A 25541-nucleotide genomic window follows, 5' to 3' on the forward strand; every position below is an offset into this window, starting at 1 on the left:
GATCTTGGCGATGTGGAAGAACTCTCTCCCTATAAAACGCTAATCTAACTAATATCCTCCTTCATCAGTGGGATCTCTGAGGAAGGGAGCTGTACATTAATGCAATAGAGGCTTCTTAGTTTGCTCAGCTGGTTTTAATGGATCACCGTGTGTCTCACTTTACATGCATTTCTGGAACTCCCGTATAACCCCCGGTATATGCGCAAGCGCATTAGACTACCGTATATGACAGGAGCTGCCATTTCTTCCGGGGGAGTGACCAGCTTATCCAGCTACCCTCACTTAGCCTGCCCCGGAGCAGGTTCAAGTTTATGGATGTGTTGCCATGGTGATTTTGCCGAACTTGCTTCGTGGAACCGAAAAGCCTGATCTACGTCATCTTATCCTGAAAAGTATCCGGCTAACTAAATTAGTCACGTACGAGGAACGGGGCCTAGGTAGGTTCGGGGCTAAGATTCCAGGGATTCCTTTATACAGCAAATGTTGCTGGGGTGAGGTAGAATTCTTGTTGGCAGAGGGACTGAGGCAAACAGGGATTTCCAGTGAGTTAGATGGCTGGGTCAAACGGAGGATAAACAGGGGGCTGGTATCCGGAGAACTGGACACGAAGAAAAACAGAATAAAACACAGAGCAACAGACATAAAGTACAATTCCCAAAAAAGTAGTAAAGTTGATCTTTGCAAAATACCACGAGAGGTAAACAGATGAGTGGAAGACTGAACCAGGTATCTACAGCAGATTGAGTGTCGATGGCTTGACTTCAGATGAGCAACAGATGTGCAGGCTTGAGTGGCAGCAGCTGACAAGACCACCACGCCCAGCTCCAACCAACAAAAACAGGAACATACAAACACAAAGGGAGAGCATAATGGGGGAAGGGAGACCAGGACCCTGACATATAATTGCATTAATTGCATATTAACTGCAGATTTCAGCATTGGCTATTTTTACGTAGCTAATGCTTTACACTGTACTCTAACTGTAACACTGAAATCTGCCATATGACACACGGTGCAACGTCAGTACATCAATCAGTAGCCCAATATGGCCAGTGCTTGGAAAAGTGAAAGAAAATAATTTCCTTCAAATCGCTTTCCAGATATTGCTTTATGTACCAACTCACCATGTCTGCTCTATGCTCGGAAACTTCGCCCTGCTTTGCCCGTGTCCAGCACTGAATGTGAGTAGAGTGTGCTACGCAAAGACAGACACAGGCTTGTTTATTTCATAGATCAAATGGTGGTCAAGACACATACATAGAACATACAAGTTGAAACAAAAGAACATTTATTGCGTCTTGGCAAAAAACATACGACTGCACTGAGAATGATGACTCATATTGAGAGAGAGAGAGAGAGAGAGAGAACCAGGCGATGGCAGCAAAGTAGAAAGCCTGCGATCCTTGGTGCATGGCCTTACCCAGACTCGTATGCTCGCAACTCTTGTTAATCTTCCCATAGTGTCTAGACAAAACAAAACACAAAATGCATCACTTTGTGCAGCGTTGTCAGTCCTGAAAGAGCCATTGTGTTGTTGTTTAGGACTATGTACTATGGTGCATATGGATATCACTACGGCAGGGTGTCGCACCAATTTGGCAAGGGCTAACACCAGATTCGATGCTTAAATTTAAATAATAAATTAGATATTTAAATTAGTGCTGGGCAAGTTAACGCGTTAATTTCGCGTTAACGCATTAATTAATTAACGACCACAATTATTTTATCGCGCTTTAACGAATTTTTTTAATTTATTATAATTTTTATTTTATTTTTTTTATATAATTTTATTTTTTTTATTGAAAGACAAGAGACAATACATATACATAACAACAAGAGGATGACAAGAACAGTGTGATAAAAGCCAGCAAACATCCTACAGTCAGGTGTGTGTGTGAACGTGTGTGTGTGTACGTGTGTGAACGTGTGTGTATGTCCTTGAGCCTTTTGAGATGGGAAAAAAAAAAATAATAATAATAATTAAAAAACAACAACAAAAAACAGTTAGCGGAAAGATTAACGTGAGACAACATCCGGTTTCTTCAGACGAACATCCGGTTTTCAGAATAAGATGCCAACAAAGAATGAATTATATTCACATTAAGTATAAAACATGCTACCTGCATCTCGTGAACCAAATGTTATTGCCTTTTTGTTCATATAGCAGTACTTTTAAAATAAAAGTGCGCAATACACTACTTTTGAATTCATTATTGAACTTTGCCATAACAATGAGATTAATCGCGATTAATCGCAAAAAATCCATGCGATTAAATATTTTAATCTTTGCCCAGCACTAATTTAAATATATCCACAAGACTACTCCCAAATCTACCACCCTGATGAGACACCAAGGTGCATGTCTTCAAAAAGAAATAAAGCTCTTCATTAAAGTTCAAAGTGAATTCTGGCACAATTCGATATTCCCTTTATGTCACCTTGCTCATCTGAATATAAAGTGTTTGATATGAAGTGTTTGCCTGCATTGGTTGAAATCAATGAGGTATTAAATCAGACAGAGTCAGGAAGTGAAGGTGATACAGCTCTGTGAACATTCTCCCAGGAGTTTTTAGAGGGATACACAGGAAAGAACAATTAAAACCAGGGAATCATTTCAATGCAAGAGTTCACAGGCAGTGACTGTGAAACTGATCCATTCTGATAAAAGCCACCCAAAGCAGATGTGAAGGACAGAGGACTTTGAAATCGACTTCCACATCCTCAAAAATAGCACTTAATTCTGTGATCTTTATTTCCAAAAGGCAATCACTACATTTAATGTAATGATTGCTGTGAGACACTGTGAGAAACAGAGCATGTGCTGCTTGTACATCTTAACAAAAGCACTTAAAAAAAGAAAATGCCATGGTAAGAATCCATGGTAAGTGGTGGTATACAATCAATACCATATACATTGTAATATCGTTTTGCAATAAAGCATGCCTTTTTTGTTTCATTTCTTGGTTTTCTTTTTAAGCTTTGACATTTTGTGGTCATTAGAACCACTTTTAAACACATGTAGTCCTTGCTTATGCTGCATTCACACTAGCTACTGCTTCACGTAGTAATGTACGATCCGACACAATGGACCTCATGCAACCACTCGTACAAACAATTTATTCATAAGTGTTTACTGTTGTGAATGTGAATATAATCTGCTGTTATTGAAACCTAAGTTTTTCACAAATGGATTGTTTCTCCCTTTCCGTGGCTTAAGCAGGTTCGTTAATTGCACTGCTGATGGTTCTCAGAACTTGTGAAGTATTTATTTTTATTTTTTGGTGCCATTTGTATGACTGAAAACTTGCAGACATATAGAGCAGGAGGAGGTAGCCTTATGTGGGATTAGTAGGGCATTTAATGTGCTAATTTACAATTCTCATGAACGCATGCTCATTTACACACAGGTGGCATTCAACATGTTTACGCTGCTCATTTACACAAGTACTACTGAAGTACTGAAGTAAGGAGTGTTTGCTAAATCTGACATGGGACACTTGTACTGTCCAAAAAAAAGAGAGTTAAGATAAGAATATGAAAATGTTGTTGCATGAGGCCCATTGTGTACATACACAGAGTATGTTAACATGAGACTGGGAAGTGTATGTGAAAATGGCATTGTGAGTATCATAACACTGTAATACCATCAGTGGCACGGTTGACATTCTTATGCATATGATCTCAATTCCCTCAATAATCAGTTCAAGTACGAAAATGTATATTACTTTGTATGAATATCAGCCACCACCATTGCTGAGAGCTGTTGTCAATACAGAAGTGCCTTAAGATGCAGTACCACTGATGACCCTAGAAAGGTCTTCAACAGTGTAGAATTCCATTCAAAAAGTTTTTTGCAGGAATACAGTTTTTTCACAGTTGGGAAAAATCTAAATTACTAATTAGTATGCGTTTAATAATTAGTGAATGTTATACATTTAACAGAGGCTCATGTCCTCTGTAGTGTTTAAGGCCTGTGTCCTTGTGTGAACTATCTGGGACACCAGGCATCTTCAGCAAATGTTTAGTCTATTAGGAAGCAGTTGATTGCAGAAAGAACACTTCAGCTGTTTGTCCTGAATAAGAATGATAATAAACTTGTAGAAAGCGTCAATACTTACGCAGGGCTGATTTGCGACCATGATTTATGAGAAAGTGACCTTTGTACTAGAACGAATTGTTAAAGTGTCCAGATACGTAGACGCCTGTGTGAAACGCGAAATGTGTGTGTGTTACCCTGTGCCAGCCCACTGCATGTTGTTTACTTAGTATAAATACCAGAGACTCGGAGACAGATCTTTGAGCGGTCTTGATATACATTCTGTATGTGAATCAACCCTGTCTCCTTCTTTGCAAAGAATAAATGTCCAATGATTAATGATTTTTACACCAGTCTCGAGTGAATTTTTCAAACATAATGGTCCTTCGAGCCGGATCTCAATATCTCCAATTCTCTTCAGCTTTCAACGGGAGAGTCCAGGACGCTTGACAAAGACCTCCGCCTGATTCTCACACGAGAATCCTTTGGTAAATTGAGAGGCCAGGATTTTGCTGAAGGGAACGGAGTGACGAGATCCTTTTTGGTGAACCAGACTGGTGAGAATCATTTATTTTGGAAAATCCGGAAGATTCCCCCTTTTATACGAACTAAAAGGGATGAGATTCCCTCTTTTATACCATAAGAACTAAAAGGGATGAGATTCCCTCTTTTATACCATAATAACTAAAAGGGATGAGATTCCCTTTTTTATGCCATTAGAACTAAAAGGGAAGAAACTCAGTTTGCACCACTCCGGACGTATTCCTTTTTTTATAAAAAAGAAGAAACTGAGTTTGAACGCTGAGCATTCATTTTAACAAAAAAGAGAGTGTGTACAACATTAGTAAACTGAGGGAGAACTGAGAATGATGTTTCTTCTTCTTCGTCTTCTTTTTACTACAAAAATAAAAAAAATAAAAAAGGGGGGAGGATAAGATTTGAGATTCGTCTTCTTCTTCTTTTTACAAAATTAAAAATTAAAAATAATAGGAAGCTAAAAAGGTAAAAGAACTAAAATTCTTCCCTATAAAGTAAAGATAATAATAATTAAAAATAATAATTAAAACTTTTGAGAAGAATGGGCCAATACTAGCAAAGAGAGTGAAGATGATACTTTAAAGGGAGAGATTAAATACATGAGGAAAGTGTTGAAGTGACTAATTCTCCTGATTTGTATCCAAGCGTACATCTTTGTGAGGTGTGTGCGGGGCGGCCTCCTCCGGATGTCCCCCACCCTCTGCTTCACCCCCAGATCTTCCACAGGCAGCGGAGCTTGCTCAGACTTCACGGGCTCCCAACCATCCGAAAACTCCTCTCCTCTCTCTCCCGCCTCCCACTGTCCCGAAGGCTCTCAGACAAAACACAGAAACAACAACTGAGCTTGCGACGGTACTGAGAAATGTCATGAGCGAGACTTTTGACAGACTGCTCTACGAGCCAGAATCCACCAGAAGGGGCATAACATACGGTAAGCCACCTTTACAAATGTCGTACAATCCAAATGCTACAGAAAACCTAACTTTAGCAAAAGTCAAGGACTGTACTCAAAACTCAGACGAATCAGTTTCTACTTCAGCAACAGTGCTGAATAACCAAAAGAAAAAAGGCAAACAGAATGCTGACACATATGTTGTTGACTATGATGATGATAATGATGAAGTGTCTGAACATGTTTGTTCTAATGTGTATTTCCGAGATAATCAAAGACGTGGAGCCTTCCGCGGACGGAGCGGAGGACGAGGGAAGAGCAGAGGAGGAGGAAGGTTCGGAGGAGGGAGCAGAGGTGGACGGAGTGGAGCTTGCTTCGTCTGTGGAAAGAGGGGGCATTGGGCACACAAGTGCAGGAGCAGAAAAAGAGTGGACGGAGGGAGGACATCGGAGGAGGGGGACGTCTGGACACCATATTCAACGGATGCAGGTCATGTAAAAACACGCACACACACTGATGCACAGACACAAACTGACGGTAAAGAATAATAGATAGAAATATTAGAACTATATCAAATAAAATTGTGGGGTTAGAGTTATTGAAGGGTGTGAAGTAGTATTTTTTGTGTGATTTTGGGGCAGGTACAAACAGAATATCTATCGGTACCATCAACGATCATAAGATTCCAAAACAGGCTTACAGACAAAACAGAATTTGTGCTAAAAACAAAAAACTGTCCAGTTAACCTGTGAGAATGAAAGTGGTTTGAATAAACAATTGACTGTTGTGTGCAAGAGGTTTCTAACTCACCAAATTAGTACTGCAGTGTTGATAAACTGGGTCACGGTCACAGCAAAGGCTGTGCTCTTGTCTAAATTTAAACAAAATAAGTGAGACATTTTCTAAACTTTGAAAACAATTAATGCAACTAAAATAGCTAAATTCGACCCACCAGGGGAAGAATCTTACTTTATATGGATGAACATGATCATAAAGTAAGCAAAAACAAACTCCAGCTCTGGAAAGAAAAAGTTAAATATTTGGGTTATGATTTATCTAAGAATGGCCGATACAAAAGAAAAGAAGCCATTCTGAAAGTAAACAAAAAGACAAATGATGTCATTCTTAGGAGTGACTAATTTCTGTAAAAGTTGGGTTCGTAATTACGCTGAATTACTAAACCTTTATCAAAATTGATTTATGATAAACCTAGGGCAGCACACAACAAATTGTGCTGGACTCGTGAAGCAGACGAAGCTTTAATGGTATTAAATAAGATGTTAACAAGTTCATCAGTGCTGGGATTGCCAAACTATGACAAGTCATTTACACAAACAGTAGACTGCAGCAGATGTGACTATGTTTGTTGATGGCTCGTGTAAAAATAATTTAGATGGTAAAAATGCAACGGGATATGCAGTAGTGACAAATAATAAAGTGTTAAAATTTGAATCTCAAACATTTTTTTCAGCACAAAGCTGCAAACTAATCGCTCTCACAGAGGCAAACTGAGAAAAGACAAGGTCATCACTATCTATACAGATAGTAACTATGCATACTCATGCTTACATGTGTTTGCTCAGCAGTGGAAAAATAGAGAGATGGTGACATCAACTAACAAACCTATTATACATAGAGAATTGATACAAAATGACCAATTTTCTTTTGAAGTGCAACATTTAGATCACGAGATTTTAAAAGACATGCAAACAAATGCTGCAGAGCAAGAATAAAAATGTATTGGATAAAACAAAACTGCAAAATAAACAAAATTTCTGGGAATGACCTGAGGGCAAACTAATATTACCTAAGACCTTATATAGATATACGGCTCTTTTGAGCCATGGGTTGGACCATGTCTCAACAGGTGGGAAGGTATCTGTGATAAAGAGGGTCTTTGTAGCATATGGTTTCAAAAACTACTAAAAACAATTTTTTTGGGTCTAACATGCACTGTATGTGCAAAATATAATCCATTTCTACATATTTGCATGGATTACATTGAACTAAACTAATATGAAGGGAAGAAATATTGTTTGACAATAATTGACAGAACTCTAAATGGATCGAGGTATAGAGGTATTCCCAACCAAAACACCAGATGCTATTACGGAAGCAAAAGCTTTGACTAAAGACATAATACGTGTGTTTAACGTTTTGGGATATGTTACGAAAGAATTTATTGTGATAACGGTACACATTTTGTAAACAAGGTGATAAAACATTTGGCTGAGGTATTTGGAATAAACATGAAATATCATTGCTCTTATCACCCACAGTCAGCAGGGTTGATTGAAAGAACAAATGGTACAATTAAATTAAAATGAATAACACATATCTTGCCGAGCCTAAACCATTTGTTAGACAAGATGAACATATGGGAGAAAATACAGAAAAATGTTAAAAAGAAAAGAAATTGTTGTCTCTCCCACTCGGGAGGATCATAATAGTCCACGCACAAGGTTATGAAAACTTGGAATGCACTGAGGTGGGAGGGACCGCTAAGCACACCAACAATTGTCCGCATAGCAGAGAGAGCATCCTAGATCATTGTTAAAAGGTGAACCAATTGTCCACAACAAAATAGTGGCATTGATAACTCTTAATCTTAGGGCACCTGTTTCCTCTGGGTGAGTCTGGAAGGACAGGCATTTGAAAGCCTCTGGGGCCATTTGTCTGACCAGTGAAGATACTAACACACTCAGAGGGGTTAGTGGTGTCTGTAAGAAAAAAAAGGGCTCAGTGGTAGAACTAACATCGCGGAAATTGATAAATTTAGACAGCCAGGGCTATGTGGGATAAGGGGAACTATGTTTTGCTTTGCTTTAGCGGCTTTAATAATAATTACCGGTAGTCCAATATTATGATGGGAAGTTAGGAAGATACAATTGACAATTAATAAATACAAAATACAACCACACGAACATTACATGCTAGGAACAATTCTGTTCCGCATGACACCAGAAAATGACCAAACAGGTTTCAAATGTGCCTTACAAATTGTTTTCTCCTCCTCAAACTGTCTAGTAGCGGCAGATGTGTCACTCTACACTATCTGTTGCCACCTGTTAACAAAATACCACCCTGTTTCTCACCTGATGCAGCAAACTATGTAGAACATCACACAGACAGCTGATGGATATGAACGATGCCCAGGGCTGGCACCTGGTGGTTCTGTGGAGGTAAGCTAAGCAGTGGAGCGGAACTCGTGCCTTGACACAGTTGGTGAAGTCATTCTATGCATTGACTATGAATGGCGCCTCCCTGCGTAACCTCCTAGAGACAGACCACAACCATATAGGTCAGCCCATCTGGCAGTTTCAGTCAGTCTGTGTACATAGATGACATTGGGGTCCCGAGGGGAAATCAAATTGCTGCGGGGTTTGAAACAGTACTATTTTGGTGGGCAACAATATGGTAGAGGGGTCAAGACGTGCTGCTGGCGGAGAGAGGAGGGGTCTACAGGATGTAGAAAGTACAATCATCTTGATTGTACTTTCATACCATGTTTGAGGAGATTACTGCAGTTGTGAATTGATGTTGACATGACTCAACAGACTCCCCAGACAGATTTCCCAGCAGGATGGTGAGGAGCTGGGGAGTGACGATTACACTGAACTGTAAAGTAATAATGATTCGTATGTAGAAAATTGAGAAATGATGATTGCAGTATTACCTGTAGCTAATAAAGACAGTACACAGAATGTTTGTTAAAACATTCTTTTATTCAATATGTTACTCTTAAGTATAATCCATATAACATTAAAATACGTGTGTTCTTGATTATATTCAATTCTTATTGATTTTGATGTTTCTTTTTGTTTTTATGCTTTCGCTTATTAAGTAGTTTGATTGGACATTTATTAATTTCTTCATTTATTGACTTATTGATTTATTCATTGATTTTTATTAGAATTTATACTGATAGTATAAACAAGTGGGAATGTTGGGAAAAATCTAAATTACTAATTAGTATGCGTTTAATAATTAGTGAATGTTATACATTTAACAGAGGCTCATGTCCTCTGTAGTGTTTAAGGCCTGTGTCCTTGTGTGAACTATCTGGGACACCAGGCATCTTCAGCAAATGTTTAGTCTATTAGGAAGCAGTTGATTGCAGAAAGAACACTTCAGCTGTTTGTCCTGAATAAGAATGATAATAAACTTGTAGAAAGCGTCAATACTTACGCAGGGCTGATTTGCGACCATGATTTACGAGAAAGTGACCTTTGTACTAGAACGAATTGTTAAAGTGTCCAGATACGTAGACGCCTGTGTGAAACGCGAAATGTGTGTGTGTTACCCTGTGCCAGCCCACTGCATGTTGTTTACTTAGTATAAATACCAGAGACTCGGAGACAGATCTTCGAGCGGTCTGGATGTACATTCTGTATGTGAATCAACCCTGTCTCCTTCTTTGCAAAGAATAAATGTCCAATGATTAATGATTTTTACACCAGTCTCGAGTGAATTTTTCTAACATTCACGTAAACATTTTTCTTATTTTTTACGAACACATTCTCTTTTCCAACTTGTCAATACAGACGCTTCAAACTATGACACTAGGTATCCCTCTAGCATTAGTGTTGGACGTGTCATGGAATTTGCTTGTCGTTAAATGCATAGTGTGTTTTCAAACATACATTTTCTTCTTGTTAAGCCAAGTTCACACGTCACGACTTTAAATTAGTCAGATCGCTGTGCGGTTCTACTACACAATTTGCTGTCTTGTAATCTTGAACGCTTTGTCGTTTTCACACTACATGACTGATAGCGTAGCGTAGTCATGCTTGTTGCTACGTAATTTAAGTACTCCATCAGTCAACATTGACTCTAAAATTTCACACAGGACATGAGCAGCAGCTCAGCTGGGTGAAAGTCAGCCTCCTCCCTACACAGACTTTGTCGCTCTGTATAATACAGTTGCTCTGAGTGTCTAATTATGGGCTTACATTGAAGTTAGTTGAACGCCTGGTGTTGCATTGGTAACAGACGTTGAGGGCCACTCACCAAGCATCTGTATTTTTAAGAGTTGAGAGTGAGAACAGGTTGTCTTTGCCTCAAAGAGGTGTTAGGGCTAGAGAAGTATGTTTTTCAGCATTTGGATGTCTCTCAGCTTATCAAGCACATCATCTGTGGTGGTTGTCGCTTGCTTGTCCTAACTCAGCTCCATCCAGGCTCCTGGAGTTTTGTTTTATTCAAATTTGGATTATGCAGGTTGAAGATGAGTGGTTAATCCAAATTTGAGCTTCAAAATATCCCTTCAGGAATTTACCGGTGATCCATACTTGTTTTATTACAGTCTGTGGATACAAATGCGTCACGTACGCCCTAAAGTACACAATCCTCTCTCTCAGTAACAACAGTGCAGTCTATAATCTTAACTCATTTCATCACTTCATTGGTGTTCCATGTACAGTATGGACAGTGCTATGGCTTGTCTTCCAGCAGGTGCAGTAATTGTCCCTCTCAAAGTGTGAATGCAGCACTTGTTAGACGATATCAACAACAAATATTAGGACAAGCCCTGAGATAGTGTTCAAAGAGGTCATGATATAGGTAGCATTCATGGACATTGTACTAAGACAACAACTTAGTTTATGGACCATGCACAACATCTGTCATGTTCTGAATAGTTTTCATTCACATTTAAATAGGAAACATGAAAAATAGCATGACAACAAACGCACAGTGGATGTTACATTTAAATCAAGCTTTTCTTGTTCCTGTTCTACTCTTCGACTGCAGGGTGATTTATTTTTGGTTTTTGTGTCTTACTTATGTTCTGATTTCAGCTATATATGGAGTCATAGCACCGACTTGGAGGTCAGACATCAGTTTAAATGATAGAAATAGAATTGAAGTAGAATATTGATCAGTTTTCCGTGGTCATTTGACTAGGGGGGCGACTGTGGCTAAGTGGAGAGCAGGGTCGTCCTTCAATCAGAAAATCGGCAGTTTGATTCTTGGCTCCGCTGGTCGCATGTCGATGTGTCCTTGAGCAAGACACTGTCAATGTCAATGTTGATTGTTGTTAGTTGTTATGGTGACAACATACTGTATGAGTTGGGCTGTAATGTTGTCGCAGCTCACCTGAAAGAGAGCGTACGCAGCCCTGGGGAGACAGATGGCTGGCTAGTCAGCTAGGTAGCTTGTCCTGTCCTTATTTTCTGTAACCAGTAACATAGCAGAATTAGCAAGTTAACTAACTAAGCTGTCCGCTAGTTAACCGACTATCTCATTCCATACTAAAATGCTACACCGGTTACAGAAATTAAGCCGAACAAAGTTGTCATCTCATCTGGCGACAGCAATGTGCTTTCCTAGCTTCGACAAGAGTTTGTGGATGAAGTATTAAGTTGTTGAATTTGAATGATATCCTCTGGTTCTCTGTGCTTCAAGTAATGTTACTACTGCACTGCTCATTTTAGTCGTTTCGGCAAAACCTCACGTCAGCGAGTCTGTGACTTGCAACGGTACACATGGCCACCACTCTGGCCATCCTGCTACGTTGATTTGAATGGGAATGTCCATTCTACTCCTATTTTATTTCTGTGGTTAAAATACTTCCAATCATCTCATTAGTGTCTATTAAAATAATAAAAACACTTCATATTAGGTAGTTGAATTTTTGTCACATCCAACTTTGTTATTTCTACATTGCATTCCACGTCTTTATGCTTAAACATGAAGATTACATTTTGAGAATGGTGTGCATTTCTAATTTCAGAATTTTGCATTGTCTGCTTCTATCTAGGCCCAAATCTCACACCAGTGAGAATCTTTCCTGGCTGACAGCTTGTACGGTGAACACATCTTGGATGTGACTAACAGCCACAGCTAACAGTTTTGGCCATCATTTTTATCAGTGATGATAATTCACTCACTCACTTAATTGCTGAAACAACGACAACATCCCTTCAACTAAGTAAGACACAAAACTTATCCTAGATCTCAACAAGGGCGAAGTCTTCAGCAGGTGAGCTTTGTTACTTATATAAATAGCCTGTCACCATTTGGAAGGGACAACCTCTGCATTAACTTAGGCTCTTATTTGCTTCCAATGTCCTTACTAGCTGAAATTTCCAAAAAGCTATTCAACAGTATTTCTCTCTCTGTATTGTCAGTACTACCTCATTAACAAGTGGTCCACTTGTACAGAGAGGATAACCAGTGGCTCCATGTTGGATGTGCAGTAAAACACAAAATACACTCCGGACGCAAAGCAATAAGGTATGAGCACCAAAAACAGTGAGTAGGACAGTGCACACACAAGGACAAGGACAGTGCACACACACGTTTTCAAAAGTGCTATCCACCAGTAGGTCTGCGTTTCTACCAACACTTTGATTACCTAGTTGGTTAACACTGACAGGGTCTCGTGACAAATCAGCAATCTGTTTGGAAATCTTAGTAACTGAGTGTGAGAAAACCAGATCATCCACCAGCCTAATACATTATTATGTGCGTTATGGGATATACTGCAAATTGGATGTGAACACAGACAACGGACAAGCATGCAGTTCTTTTGATACCACATTGTTTGTCTGCATAGATGGATGTGTTCAGACAGCATGTACAGTCACACGTGGCCCTTTATGGCTATGCGAGTACAAAAAGTACATTTTGTACTTTAACACAGACGGTGTCTTCCTTGTGTGTTATCTGCATGCAATGTGCACATGATGCAGAAGGGACCCAACACTTTGACCAGCGCTTGTGAGCAACGTGTAGTTGTATTAATTGTTGCTGGTTTACATGTACACTCAAACATGAGGGAGAAGGAATTCAGTGAGCGCAACTCCTCCAATAAGGTTTAGAGTTGGGAACATTGTATATTGAGCAAATAAATAGTGAGGAAAATAAATTGCGTTCCCCGTCACTCATGGAGATTAGGCCTCCGGCTCTCAACAAGTACGTTAGTTGAGTACAATGTTATCATAACTGAGAGAAATAATGGCCACATTTGCGATACTAAGACACATGTGGTTATGCTTTAAACACCTATTAGCTGACAACTATTTTTAAAATGTGACCATCATTACAGCATAGCTCAATAGAAACTCTACTAGGTCTTGCATTCATACAACACAAAGTGTGTCCATCACATCCACAGGGCACTGTTAATATGTAGACATTACAGTATATAGCACAAAGGGACACATGTTGTTCCTGCTTGAGCACAAACAGGAATAAGAGAGACCTAAGGCACTAATTGTGGTATTTAAAACAAACTTTTGTAGGAGTACACACTGTCTATGGGTCCTTTTGAATATGCAGCTCTGTTTCAAGTGTTTTCTCACTCTCATTCTCCTTGGTCTGCTCCAGAATAAAACCATTATGTGGCTTACAAGCATCAACAAACAGTGGAAAATAAGACAAGCTAGTGTTGCACTCCTTGTCTTCATTTTCATCCTCTACTTCGTCCTTCCTTTTCCCTTCATCTGTAGTTGGTGTGCTGCAGTCAAAGGTAGGCATACTGCAGCCGTAGGCCTCGCTGTGAGGCCGGCGAGCCTCATCTGGGATGTTCTTCTTCAGGTCCCGATTCCGGTTGCGCTTGGCCAGCTTGGTGACGGAGCCCAGGCGGTTGAAAATGTTGTCCTCAGACGTGGTCTGGTGGTTTGAGCTCTGGTCGCCCTGCTCAGCCCCTCGCAACCGAAGGTTGTTCAGCTTGGAGTCGATGCTCTCCTGGGACGAAGTCTTGTAGCTGTTGGTGTCCAGGCTGTTGAAGATGGCGCGGCGCTCTGGTGAAAGCATATCCAGGGACACAGCACGCTGGTCCAAGCCCAGCTGCCGTCTTTCCATGCTCCGGATGGTGGCGGCTCGCTGCAGTTTGTCGTGGACCTCGACACTCATACGTCGACGCGTCTCCCGGAACTCTGCTCGCACGTTTGCTTTCCATTCTGCTGCATGAGCCTTGATCTCACCAACCTTGACCAACGTCAGACAGTACAAACCAATACATCACTTATCTGTGTATTTAGACTTTGTTCAAAAGCATAGTGAAATTGTCCTTTTCAAGATAAATAGACATTAGAATCCATGACATTCGAAACAAGTCAAAAACACATTTAAATTTGATCAATAGTGACAACCATATTTCTGCAACACGATTATATATGTTTTAAGGTGCATCTTGTCTTTTTTTTTATCTTGCTGATTAGTTAATAATTTGACCTTCTCAGGCCTCTATAAATAATTCTAATGAATCAATCTGAGACTGTTTATAGCTCCTACTGTATGCAACACGGGGCAGTATACACATCGCTTTGTTTTAAGAGGTCAAAAGATGAAAAAGTCCACTGCATTATACAACAATGCAAAGCTAAGGAAACCCTTGCTATTTAAAAGACTTCCATAAACTTGAGCAGGAGTGCTACTCGTCTGTGCAAGTCCGGGCATGTGTTTGGGAAGTACTGAGCATGGATGAGATTTGTATTGTACTGCACGAGTTGTGTTGGCATTTCTAAACAGATGTTTCTATATTGTTTTGCTGGTGTTAAACACAGCCCCCATTTAATCAATTAATTAATAATTGTCCCTGTTTTTTTATTCTTTGCTCACCGTGGAGGTATGTATGATCTGCACAAATTCAAGGTAACACTGGTAGGTAATTGATATTCAAATTTGTGGGTGAAGTATTCCTTTAATCTCAAAAAGTATTCCCAGAATATTCCATCAACCAACATTTGATCAGAACTGTGATAGGATTAGGACAGGATAGAATGTCATAGTCTGACATAAGGCTAAAAGTTCAATCAATTCATAAACAAAAAGATGAAAACATTATGTATAGTAAAGATGATTATTGTTTGTAACCGTATTAAGAAAGGGATAAATCAAAAAATTCCAAAGCTCTTTTAACCTTGGTCAACAATTCAACACAAGTATGACCTACATCATATGAGCTTTGACCATTCCTAATGAGAGCATACCTCTTCTTTTGTCTTTTTGGACAGCACCCTCAGCCAGTCACCAATCATGTTCAGTACTGCAGCAAAGTAGGCCAGACCACCCAGGATCCAGAACCACACCAGTGGTCTGTACCACTTCCGGTACTGGATCCTTCTGTCTCCCCCTAAATAGAAAACAACACATGAATGACTGAAGTAATGTACATGACTTTTTTGCTGCCAGCATGCATACCCTCCTGAACAATGAATGAAGCTGACTTCTGTAGTCACAGTCAGCGATCATCTTTAAAGGGGAATACACAGTCAAATAACTAGCTATTAATCCATTCATTCATTCTGCTTTAATAAAGCAATACTCATACCCCCTCTCTTCATTGAGAGAATTGATCATGTATTAAACTGTTACATTATATGAATATTGTATTCTGTTCTTTAATCTAGATTGTAATGGAACATTTCTTAGTATATTGTGTAAAGGCCTAAGCACTTGTACTTTTGCTCTGAACTCAGTAGATCTTCATCCTTTGTGTTAACATACATGCTCAAATGTATCTTACTGTTTGTGTAATAGAAACTTGATATTCTTATGTGTATTTTATATTCTTATAAAATATAACTGTTTTATAACTTGTGTAACAGACTATCATAAGCTTGCATCATGTAACTTGTGATCCATGCAGCTGACTGCCTGCACACATATCCTCTTCTTCTGTGTGTTGGATAACAAGTACCTATTGTATATTCACATGTTCTGTGCCTTAAGGATAAAACGTATGCATCTGTGTGTCTGTTGTTACACAGATAAAGCACTTCTTATACTTCCTTAACTGCACGACCTGAAACAGGATGTCCAGTACACAGGCCCCACCCTTGATATCTCCCTTTATAACTCTGTGTGAATTTTGATCTGTAGTGCACACTTCTGCAGACTCTGAGTGACTCTGTGTAACTGTGCATCTTCTCTGGCCAGAGAATAAATACTTTTAAAAGACAAGTTCTGTTTGACAATATTCTTGATTTCAGCTTAAAAAGACTCAACAACGGGTAAATACATTTTTCCATTGTTCACATTGTCTGTAATGTGATTTAAGCTAGGTCAGGCAATATACTTTTGGCAACATTGGGCAAAAAATTCAATAACAACCAATATAATTCCATATCAACTCAAGTGGTGTATATTTGGCCCATATTTAAATGGGCCAAAACTCACAACCAACTTTTCAGAAAGCAATGGTGCTTGTTTTGAGAGGACTCCACTGATAAACATGCATCTTTTTTTCCTTCTCGTTGACATAATTTGTATGGGACAGAATGTGTATTCAAAACCTGATATTTGTTTTGTTAATCTGCAGTTTAATGGGGCACATTGTTTTACGTGATGGACCAGCAATATACAGTAGGTGAGTTGCCTGTCCCAAGATTACCCACTGAGGTACGGCGATGGTGCTCTTATTACAGATATTAAACACAAAAAATGTCCCATTTCAATGAACTGAAAATTGTTCAACTGCATTTCAGACATTAACAGATGCACCCACCTCCCCTAGAATAATGGTATTTCCCAACTTTCATCAGCCAATCATTTTCAGTATAGATGTATCTAACTACTAGCTCTTGGCCTTTCTTATATATATATTAGTGCTGGGCAAGTTAACGCGTTATTATCGCGTTAACGCATTAATTAATTAACGCCGACAATTATTTTATCGCGCCTTAACTCATTTTTTTTTATTGAAAGACAAGAGACAATACATAGACATAACAACAAGAGGATGACAAGAACAGTGGGATAAAAACCAGCAAACATCCTATAGTCAGTTGTTACTTACATTTTAGTGCACCTATATGCTGAAATTCACGGTAAACGCATTTAAACGGCACAGATCAGGAGTGAGCGAAGGACTTTGAAAGTTAGCGGAAAGATTAACGTGAGACAACATCCGGTTTCTTCAGACGAACATCCGGTTTTCAGAATAAGATGCCAACAAAGTATGAATTATATTCACATTAAGTATAAAACATGCTACCTGCATCTCGTGAACCAAATGTTATTGCCCTTTTGTTCATATAGCAGTACTTTTAAAATAAAAGTGCGCAATACACTACTTTTGAATTCATTATTGAACTTTGCCACAACAATGCGATTAATCGCAAACAATCCATGCGATTAATCGCGATAAAATATTTTAATCGTTGCCCAGCACTAATATATATATATATATATGCACTGGTAGATTGTGCTATATATATATATATATATATATATATATATATATATATATATATATATATATATATAGCACAATCTACCAGTGCAGCCTTCTACTATCACCAGCACAACAGCTCACGTTTACTATTCAGAAAAATACACTGCTGTTGCTCAATTTGGGATTGGGCATTGTTTACGCTGCAGAAACCATGGTTTGGATGGATAATAAAACAACCAAACTGCAATCATTGTCAATGTCAATTTAATTTGAGAACCTCAGGCAGTCAGCTAAGTTTCCAGAACCAAAGAACAGCTTTAATACAGTCCTTCGAGCCAGAGCACTGACTCGCCAAATGAAAATAATCAAAATTAACATATGAGAACAATGCAATTTAATCTACACAATACAAAACCTATTTTAGGAGAGAAAGGCATATGGGAATGATAATGAGTCAGGAAAAATCCATCTCTAGACTTCACATGGATAAAAGTTTTTTTGAATCACTGAAACTGAAATGCAAGCAGAATGGAGGAGTTTGAGAAAAGTAGCATGGAAAGACGAGGCAAGAACTGTTGGAACATAATAGACCATTGCTGGAGTACAGATCAACCCCAAAGTCAAGATGAACAGTCAGTGGCGGGCTGTGCATTTTATGCCTGGGCCTTCTGTGCTGTGGTGCAGATACTTCCGTGCATGATGGGACGCTGCGTCATTAACGGACAATGCATAGTCTGTCAAATCAACGTAATTAACACAATGACAACCACAAAGTCATAAGAACCAGTCACATATATTCATATGACAACAAAGCATGACACATCAATCCAACAGACCTGCAGCGGATCCACGCATTCCACCACACAAGAGCACGAGCCATTGAAATATTATTCATTAAAACGTTACTGCAGATGTAAAGAAACAAACGCAGTTTGTCACTTACTGAATTCCTTGTCGACAAAGAGTTTAATCCCAGTACATCGTTTCAGTTCCAGTAAGAAGTCCTTCTCGATTCATGGATGCCAGTGACAGTCGAGCCTCCCCAGTCGTATTTCGCCGGTCTGCGGCAGCCGGTTCGCAGTCCGCCGGCCCCGACCGTGTGGCCTGTCTGCGGTTGTGGAGCTCCGTTTCCCTGCGAACGTGTTCGTTGATCTGTAGATCCACTCGGGTTTCTCCAACAGTTTTCAAAAGCACCGTAGTGCCGTGCTATGGCGTCCTCGGGTTAGCGTAGCATAGCTCCAAACACCAAGATGCTCAAGTAAAATGAAACACATTCCCACCCATAAAATATGTGACGCTATCAGCCAGACAGCTGTGCAATGAGAAAATAAGCTAATGGGAAAACTTTGTGATTCTGTTTAGGCCAGCAGAAAAGGCTTAGCTGGCCCTGACGGCTCACCACTGCCAATTATCCTGCAGTGCCTAAACGTCATCCTCCAATAGATGCACACAAAGCTTTTTCTGTTATTCAGTCTTCTGCCTTAATTCAAAGAACACTGGGCCATGAACCATTAAAGCTGAATAATAAACTGAAAGGGGCTGAGGGTGGTTTGCAACTGTGAGGAATTTAAGTTTTAAAGCACTCCTAATTATGGATATAATGTGATACAGTATATTTACTTGTAGGAGTCTGGTCATTTCATGCAGTGTCTGTGAGAGGGGGTTTGAGGAATGTGCTGGAGCTGAGGTTGTGTGAAAGTGGCCGGGAGAGGTGTGAAGTTTAGGACAATGTGGCATAGGCCCAGGTGGGGCTTGTTGGACTTCAGCCAATCAATGAGCTGATCGATGAGCTGAGGAATGCAACTTTGAGGGGACAAAGGGTTTGAAACTCTGGGGGTTTTTAGATCTTCTGCTGGCCATCGAGGAGGCAGACCAGCCTTCTGGGTGGCTCGGATTGGCTCTCACATTTGATTTTATATATAGGTTTGTTTTGTTAATAATTGTGTGATTCGGTTTGTAACTGTCTGTATCTGTTTTTATGCTTCTTGGATAATAAATCCATTTGATTTTTACTTTAACCTGCTGTTGTGTTTTGGAGGCGATTGAGACAGCATGGCTGCAAGGTGGGGCGATTTCTCCCTGTGTCCAGAAGTTATGGCCATAACACAACCACCAGGGGATGCTCCATTGGACTAATTTGAGGAAGGCATGAATCAACCTCCACACATCCACACCTCACCTGAAACCTGATTACACATCAGGGCCTGTGGTCAGGCCTAAAATCAGACCGAGAGATATTCAGCAACACTGAATGAGCATATCACTTCAGCAGAGGAGAACTTCACTACTTACAGGCTCTATAACCTTCTTAGTACCGTAAAGGTGCTTGTGCTCAACCACAGCCACTTTCACAACAGGTAGCTCAGATACCAATACCCCAACCTTCAAAATGGTTTATTGTACTGCCACCGCTTCATCTAGCCCGCTTCCACATGAGCCTTCACTGTAGGGCTGCACGATTATGGCCAAAATCATAATCACGATTATTTTGATCAATATTGAGATCACGATTATTTATCACGATTATTCATTCATTTTAGGGACATCTTTTTATTGCACTTTCACGTTTAAATGAACAAGAACACTGCTTCCACTTCCATTGTTGTGCCTAATTCTAGCTAAAGTTGAACTGCTCCCCTGATGCCTTGAGTCTCAGTATAAGCCCATCCTTCACAAGTGACCATGGGAAGATCCCTTGGGAAGGATCTATCAAGTGCTTGTGCAACAGTATGAACCCCTTGTGTTCCTTATACCCTATATTACCCTAACCAAAATCTTTGTCTAACAACCTAAAAAAAAGAGATTGGGATACCCAGACTTACCCTAAAGATAGGAAGAAAAGGAATTACCCAGTCTTCAGTCCATTTTTATCCCCTGATGTTATACTTCAACCCAAGGTCATCCCTCTAGATCTGCATGTCTTCTGCAATACTTTTGAGCGAGTTCATGGAGCTGATCTGCACATTGAGTACAATGAAGAATGCCATACTAACTTTGTTATGGCCAGATCGAGAGTGGCCCCTAAGAGGCCATGTTTGCAGCTGTGTGGTGCTTCAGCTGGCGCTCAACTAGCCCAGCACCTTTAGAAAGAGCTTGGCATCACTCTCCGCCAGTGGCAGTGGCATACTTGACAGCTGACTATTTGTTGAGGAGATGAAAGTGAGCATAAAAGGTGTTCAGCTCATCTGGCAACGTGGCCTCACACATGATGGTTGCGCTCCTGCTTTTTTAGCCTTCGACATTTTGGATCTCCTGCCACATATCTTTAGTGTTGTTGGTATTGAGGTCTCTCATTAGTTTCTCTTGACTCCTCCCCTTTGCCTCCTTGATACCAGCTTTTTTGGCTTTGGATAGTGCCATCACCTCTCCATTCATCCAGAATTTCTGGTTGGGGAATGATTTTGTTGTGTTAGTCATCACCACATCATCAACACATTTGCTGATATACAGTGGTGTATAGTAACGAAGTAGAAATACTTCGTTACTGTACTTAAGTCGTTTTTTTGGATATCTGTACTTTACTATTTATATTTCTGTTGACTTTTACTTCACTACATTTTGCAAAGGAAACTGATACTTTTACTCCTATACATTTCCCCTGAAACCTTCGTTACTCGCTACAAAATCAAATCTATCTTTAGAAAAAAAATGAATCATGAGACCAACGTCGGGGACTGTGCTGGAACAGAGACTGTAAGCAAGCAGGTTTGGCGAATCAGTGGTCCTAGCTTGCAAGTTAAATCATTGGTTAATCACGTTAATGCGCAATTGCAAACAAGTGCTCTCAAAGCCGCGGTGTTTTGATTCCCAGTGATGCCCAGGATGCTATATGCTATAGCTAGCGAGACTACATGAGTAGAATTCCACTCTATGATGACTGATTTCATGACGGAAGCAGAAATGGAAGCACCTGCTACTCCCGAAACAAACGACGGTGGTGACGAAGACCAACACCCGTGGATCGCTAGCAAGTTAGTGAGCTGAGGAAGTGTTGACAGTTGACATAGGAGTTTACAAGGCAGGTGTCCTTTCTCAAAACACTGACCTGATGCATCAAGTGGATATTTTTTGCTGAACACAATATTATGCATTTGCCCTCTACATCCTCTAGTCGGAATGAGCATACTTATAAACGCACTGTTAGCCTATAACTCCTTCATAGTGTCATATTGCTTTTCGGAGAATTATGATGATAAGTTCCCAGATAGCAGTCAGTTCTGGGCCGACTCTGGCTGTCCTCCGCCAGTGTCGGCTGACTGACGGACAGATTATCTGTGTATATGCCAGAATTGGCCCAGAGGTGGACGTAGCATTACAATATTTTGGTAGTAAAGCTATTACTGGGCCAAAGGTTGTTACATAGGTCATGGCCCAATACTATGTTGTTAGTTTTTGGCTCACAACACTGACTGAATGCAACTTGCTGTGAAGTATACATGTCGTTGCTGGGCCAGAACCGATTACATCAACATCACCCGGCATTTTTTTATGCAAGGTGCAACAGGGAAGATGACATTGTTTTTAACTACAGCCTGTCCCGAATTGACGCACTCATGTCTACATTTCACAAAATGCAATTGTCTTGTCCAACCAACTGCCAGTTAAATACACATCATAAAATAGCACATCTACCTAGGTTTTATTCCATTAGTTTGTATTTAGTCAATCACAGTCGTAAAAGAAAGTAAAGATTATCGTGTGAAATCCTTCGGAGGACACCAGCAAACGCCACCGCCCGTGCGGGAGACCCTTGTTTTTATACCAAGCGCTCCTCAAAACATCGCCGTGATTGGGAAACGAGAGTTTGCATTCAGTGCACAGCGGATTTCATCAGTTGTCAATCCACTATCGCTGAGTACAAACACATTTGTTAAAAATATATATTTTATTTCCCACAATCAAAAGGTTGTCTGTTAGTAGTGTGTGTGTCTAAACTGCAGTTTCGATCCCTATTCTTTCTCAGCTGAAATTGTGAAATTGCTAGCTAGCTAGCTGAAATAGCGGCAGCTACTCTTGCTAGCTAGCTAGCTCAGTACTTAGCTACTACACTACCTCATTAAACCTGCCGGTGTCTTGCCAAAATGTGAGAGTCTGTCGTTTGAGACACCGGTTAGCTCACGTTTATTTAGTTTGCCATCGGTAAAATTCAATACTTGTGAATCAGAAATGAAGGTTAAGGCATTAAGTAAGCAGAGGGCTAGTTGAATTTGGTATGACATATTATAAAACGCTAACTTTTACATGATAATTACTTTATTTTCTTGGTTGAGGACATTGACAAATTTGGCGGCAAATGTACTTAAATCAAATGTAATCCTGCTGTAAGGGTGCGGGCCACATACGATGTACCGACAACGGCCCAGTAGTAAGTAACACAATGTGGGCCTGTTGTAGAAAGTTGGCGTGAGAGGGAAAGACCTTCTGCCAGTGATTGTTTGTTATGGTTAGGAATAGGATTAGGGATATTTTTAACACCGATCAGTTACAGAAAATAAAATGCAGGTAGTTTAACTATTAATGTTATATGATAATTTTCCAGATAGTCAGAATATTTCATTGAAAGCTGTACATGTATAGTTAAATGTGTAAAAGTGTCTAGTCAATGAACTCAGCAGGCAGGCTACAAGAATGATCGCAGGACTTTCTCATATGATTTAAAACTTCATTAAACAAATTAAGTGCACATCTGCAATTTTGGTCATACATTTTTAACAATTTTGCATATATATTGTCTTTACAGATTCCTTTGTCCTTTACGCCGACCCGAAGAGTTTGTAAAAGTGTTTCTGTGTAAAGTACAAGTTGCTGAGTCACTGGACCGGAGGACCCGATTGCGGACCGAGACAGACTGTTGGTGTGTTCCTGGTGAGGATTTCACCGCCATGGCCGTCACCTCCGCCTGTCGGTGTGGTTTTTTGGACGACATACTGTTTTTTCTCAAGGACTGACATTGAATTGTGATTTTGGATTTGCTGTGTAACTGTCTCTGCTGAGGACGAGGATTTGGGAGGCAGCACCGCACCCGAGCTACACAGGCCTGCAACGTGTTCTTATTGTAATATGAGTGAATGTGTGTGGGCCCATGAGTGTTTTAAAGTCAATTTGAGTATTCTGTCATACTGTAAGGTGTTATTGTTGTTTTGTTTTCTTGTCCCCCGAAAGGGTAATTATTATTTGAACATTTTCAAAAGCTGTCAGTAAACTTGTATTTATTTTTTCATCCCAATCAGTTGTCTGTGGTCAGTTATTTAATTATTGCTAAGTTTGTTATTAAGTTTGACAGTTTCTTTGTTATTCGGAGGGTAATATAAATTCACAATAATCAGGTAAACCTTCGTGGTAACTACCTTAGGAGTTCAGAACCCAAACGCCCCATCATTCCAGTGTAGGTCTACTCTCTATAGAGTGTTGGGGTGCTACATAAATTGGGTGCAACATATTTGTGTACCTATCAGGGGTAATTTGTGTTGCACTATCCTGTTCCTCAATGTGTTTTTGCTTTTTCTTTAGTCTGTCTTTGTGAAAAGCTGAAATATGATACTGGGTATTTTGGTATTTTCTATATATTTTAAGCAAGATGCAATCTACAACGTATTAGCACTTGCTAATGTTTTTGTGTGAATATAAACGCATCATGGCAACATTTTAGCATTTAAAAACTGCAGCTCAGCGAAATTGTATTAATATTATTAATTTACAGAAAAAACGAGTATCATGTTTCAGCTTTTAAGACACATGATGAAAGAAATGCAAAAATACCCTGTGGAACAGAGGTTAGCCCAGAGGTGGGGTGGGATTTTAGGTCTCCATGGCAACAAGACAACCCATAATGCAGTACATAGGCCAGGTCTGGGCCAGCAGCACATTCGTAATCTGATATCAGTATTTGGGCCAGAGCTGGGCCAAAGCTGGGGTTAATTATAAAAAAGTTAGAATGTTGTAGTATGTGGGCCAGAACTGGGCCACTGCATTTACAATATGTTTAAACGCATCGGGCCAGGTCAGGCCCACTTACGTTTCATCTGACAGTCATCGCTGTATATTGGCCAGTTTTGGTGCCGAGGACCCGGGCGTATACTGGGCCAGAAGAAACGCAATCATGTGGCCCAACAATGGGCCGGAGGAATTTTGCTATCTGGGTTCATAGTAGATGCAAAAGTATACTTATGTACAATATATTATGTTGAACATTGTTGCTCCTGGATGGATCACAGCCAACCCAATTATGTTCAACACATGCAGCTCCATGTCCTTGGAGCTGTAAAAACGAAATCAAACGTTTTTCTAAACATGTGATTGTTGCAGTCGAGCCCTCGGCCATTTTAAATGATTTGATTCTTCTTTGTTGGTTCAACGGACGCAGAGTTAAAAGAATAAACTTCATAATTCTCAAAATTCTGACCGTTTGCTTTTTTATTAACAGCATTTACTTGTACTTTTACTTTCAATACTTAAGTACATTTAGTATCAGAAAAGTACTTTTGATACTTAAGTACAGTAAATATCAGATACTTTAAGACTTTTACTCAAGTAGTATTCTAATAGGTGACTTTTACTTTTACTGGAGTCATTTTCCAGTAAGGTATCTTTACTTTTACTCAAGTATGGCTTTTGGGTACTTTATACACCACTGCTGATATATGATGTCACTGTTGATGAACATTCTCAATGGCAGACCCTGCTCGGGTCCTTACAGCGCTGATTGCACATTAAAGAAAGGACAAGCTATGTGCTTTTGGACAAGTTTGTGTGCATATTGCTGAGCTCCCACCCACTTCCCATGGACATCCCATATGTGCTTTTTGTGCAAGATCATTTTACAAAGTATGTTAAGTCAGAAAACAGCTACAGTAGCATAACTGCTTTGTGAGACACGTTCCTGAGCATGGAGTTCCAAGAACTGTTTTAGATAAGGGATGACAAAATGAATCAGAACTACTTCAAACAATATGTGA

At 39.8% G+C, this 25541-nt stretch overlaps 1 protein-coding gene across 1 annotated transcript in view; it reads right to left on the reverse strand.

The window, feature by feature from the left end:
- Positions 1 to 547: 547 nt before the first annotated feature.
- The window catches only part of kcnk10a (potassium channel, subfamily K, member 10a), a 51301-nt gene continuing 26307 nt past the window's right edge, over positions 548 to 25541 (reverse strand). The window contains exons 6-10 of the mRNA XM_076084738.1: positions 15401 to 15543; positions 13769 to 14396; positions 5660 to 5844; positions 5271 to 5384; positions 548 to 598 (exon numbers count right to left, since the gene is read on the reverse strand). Of these exons, the coding sequence (XP_075940853.1) occupies positions 548 to 598; positions 5271 to 5384; positions 5660 to 5844; positions 13769 to 14396; positions 15401 to 15543 (1121 nt within the window). The remainder of the gene's footprint in view (positions 599 to 5270; positions 5385 to 5659; positions 5845 to 13768; positions 14397 to 15400; positions 15544 to 25541) is intronic.

The sequence above is a fragment of the Anarhichas minor genome, unplaced genomic scaffold (assembly GCF_050575085.1).
Source record: "Anarhichas minor isolate MPS153535 unplaced genomic scaffold, ASM5057508v1 ptg000136l, whole genome shotgun sequence".
NCBI lineage: Eukaryota > Metazoa > Chordata > Actinopteri > Perciformes > Anarhichadidae > Anarhichas > Anarhichas minor.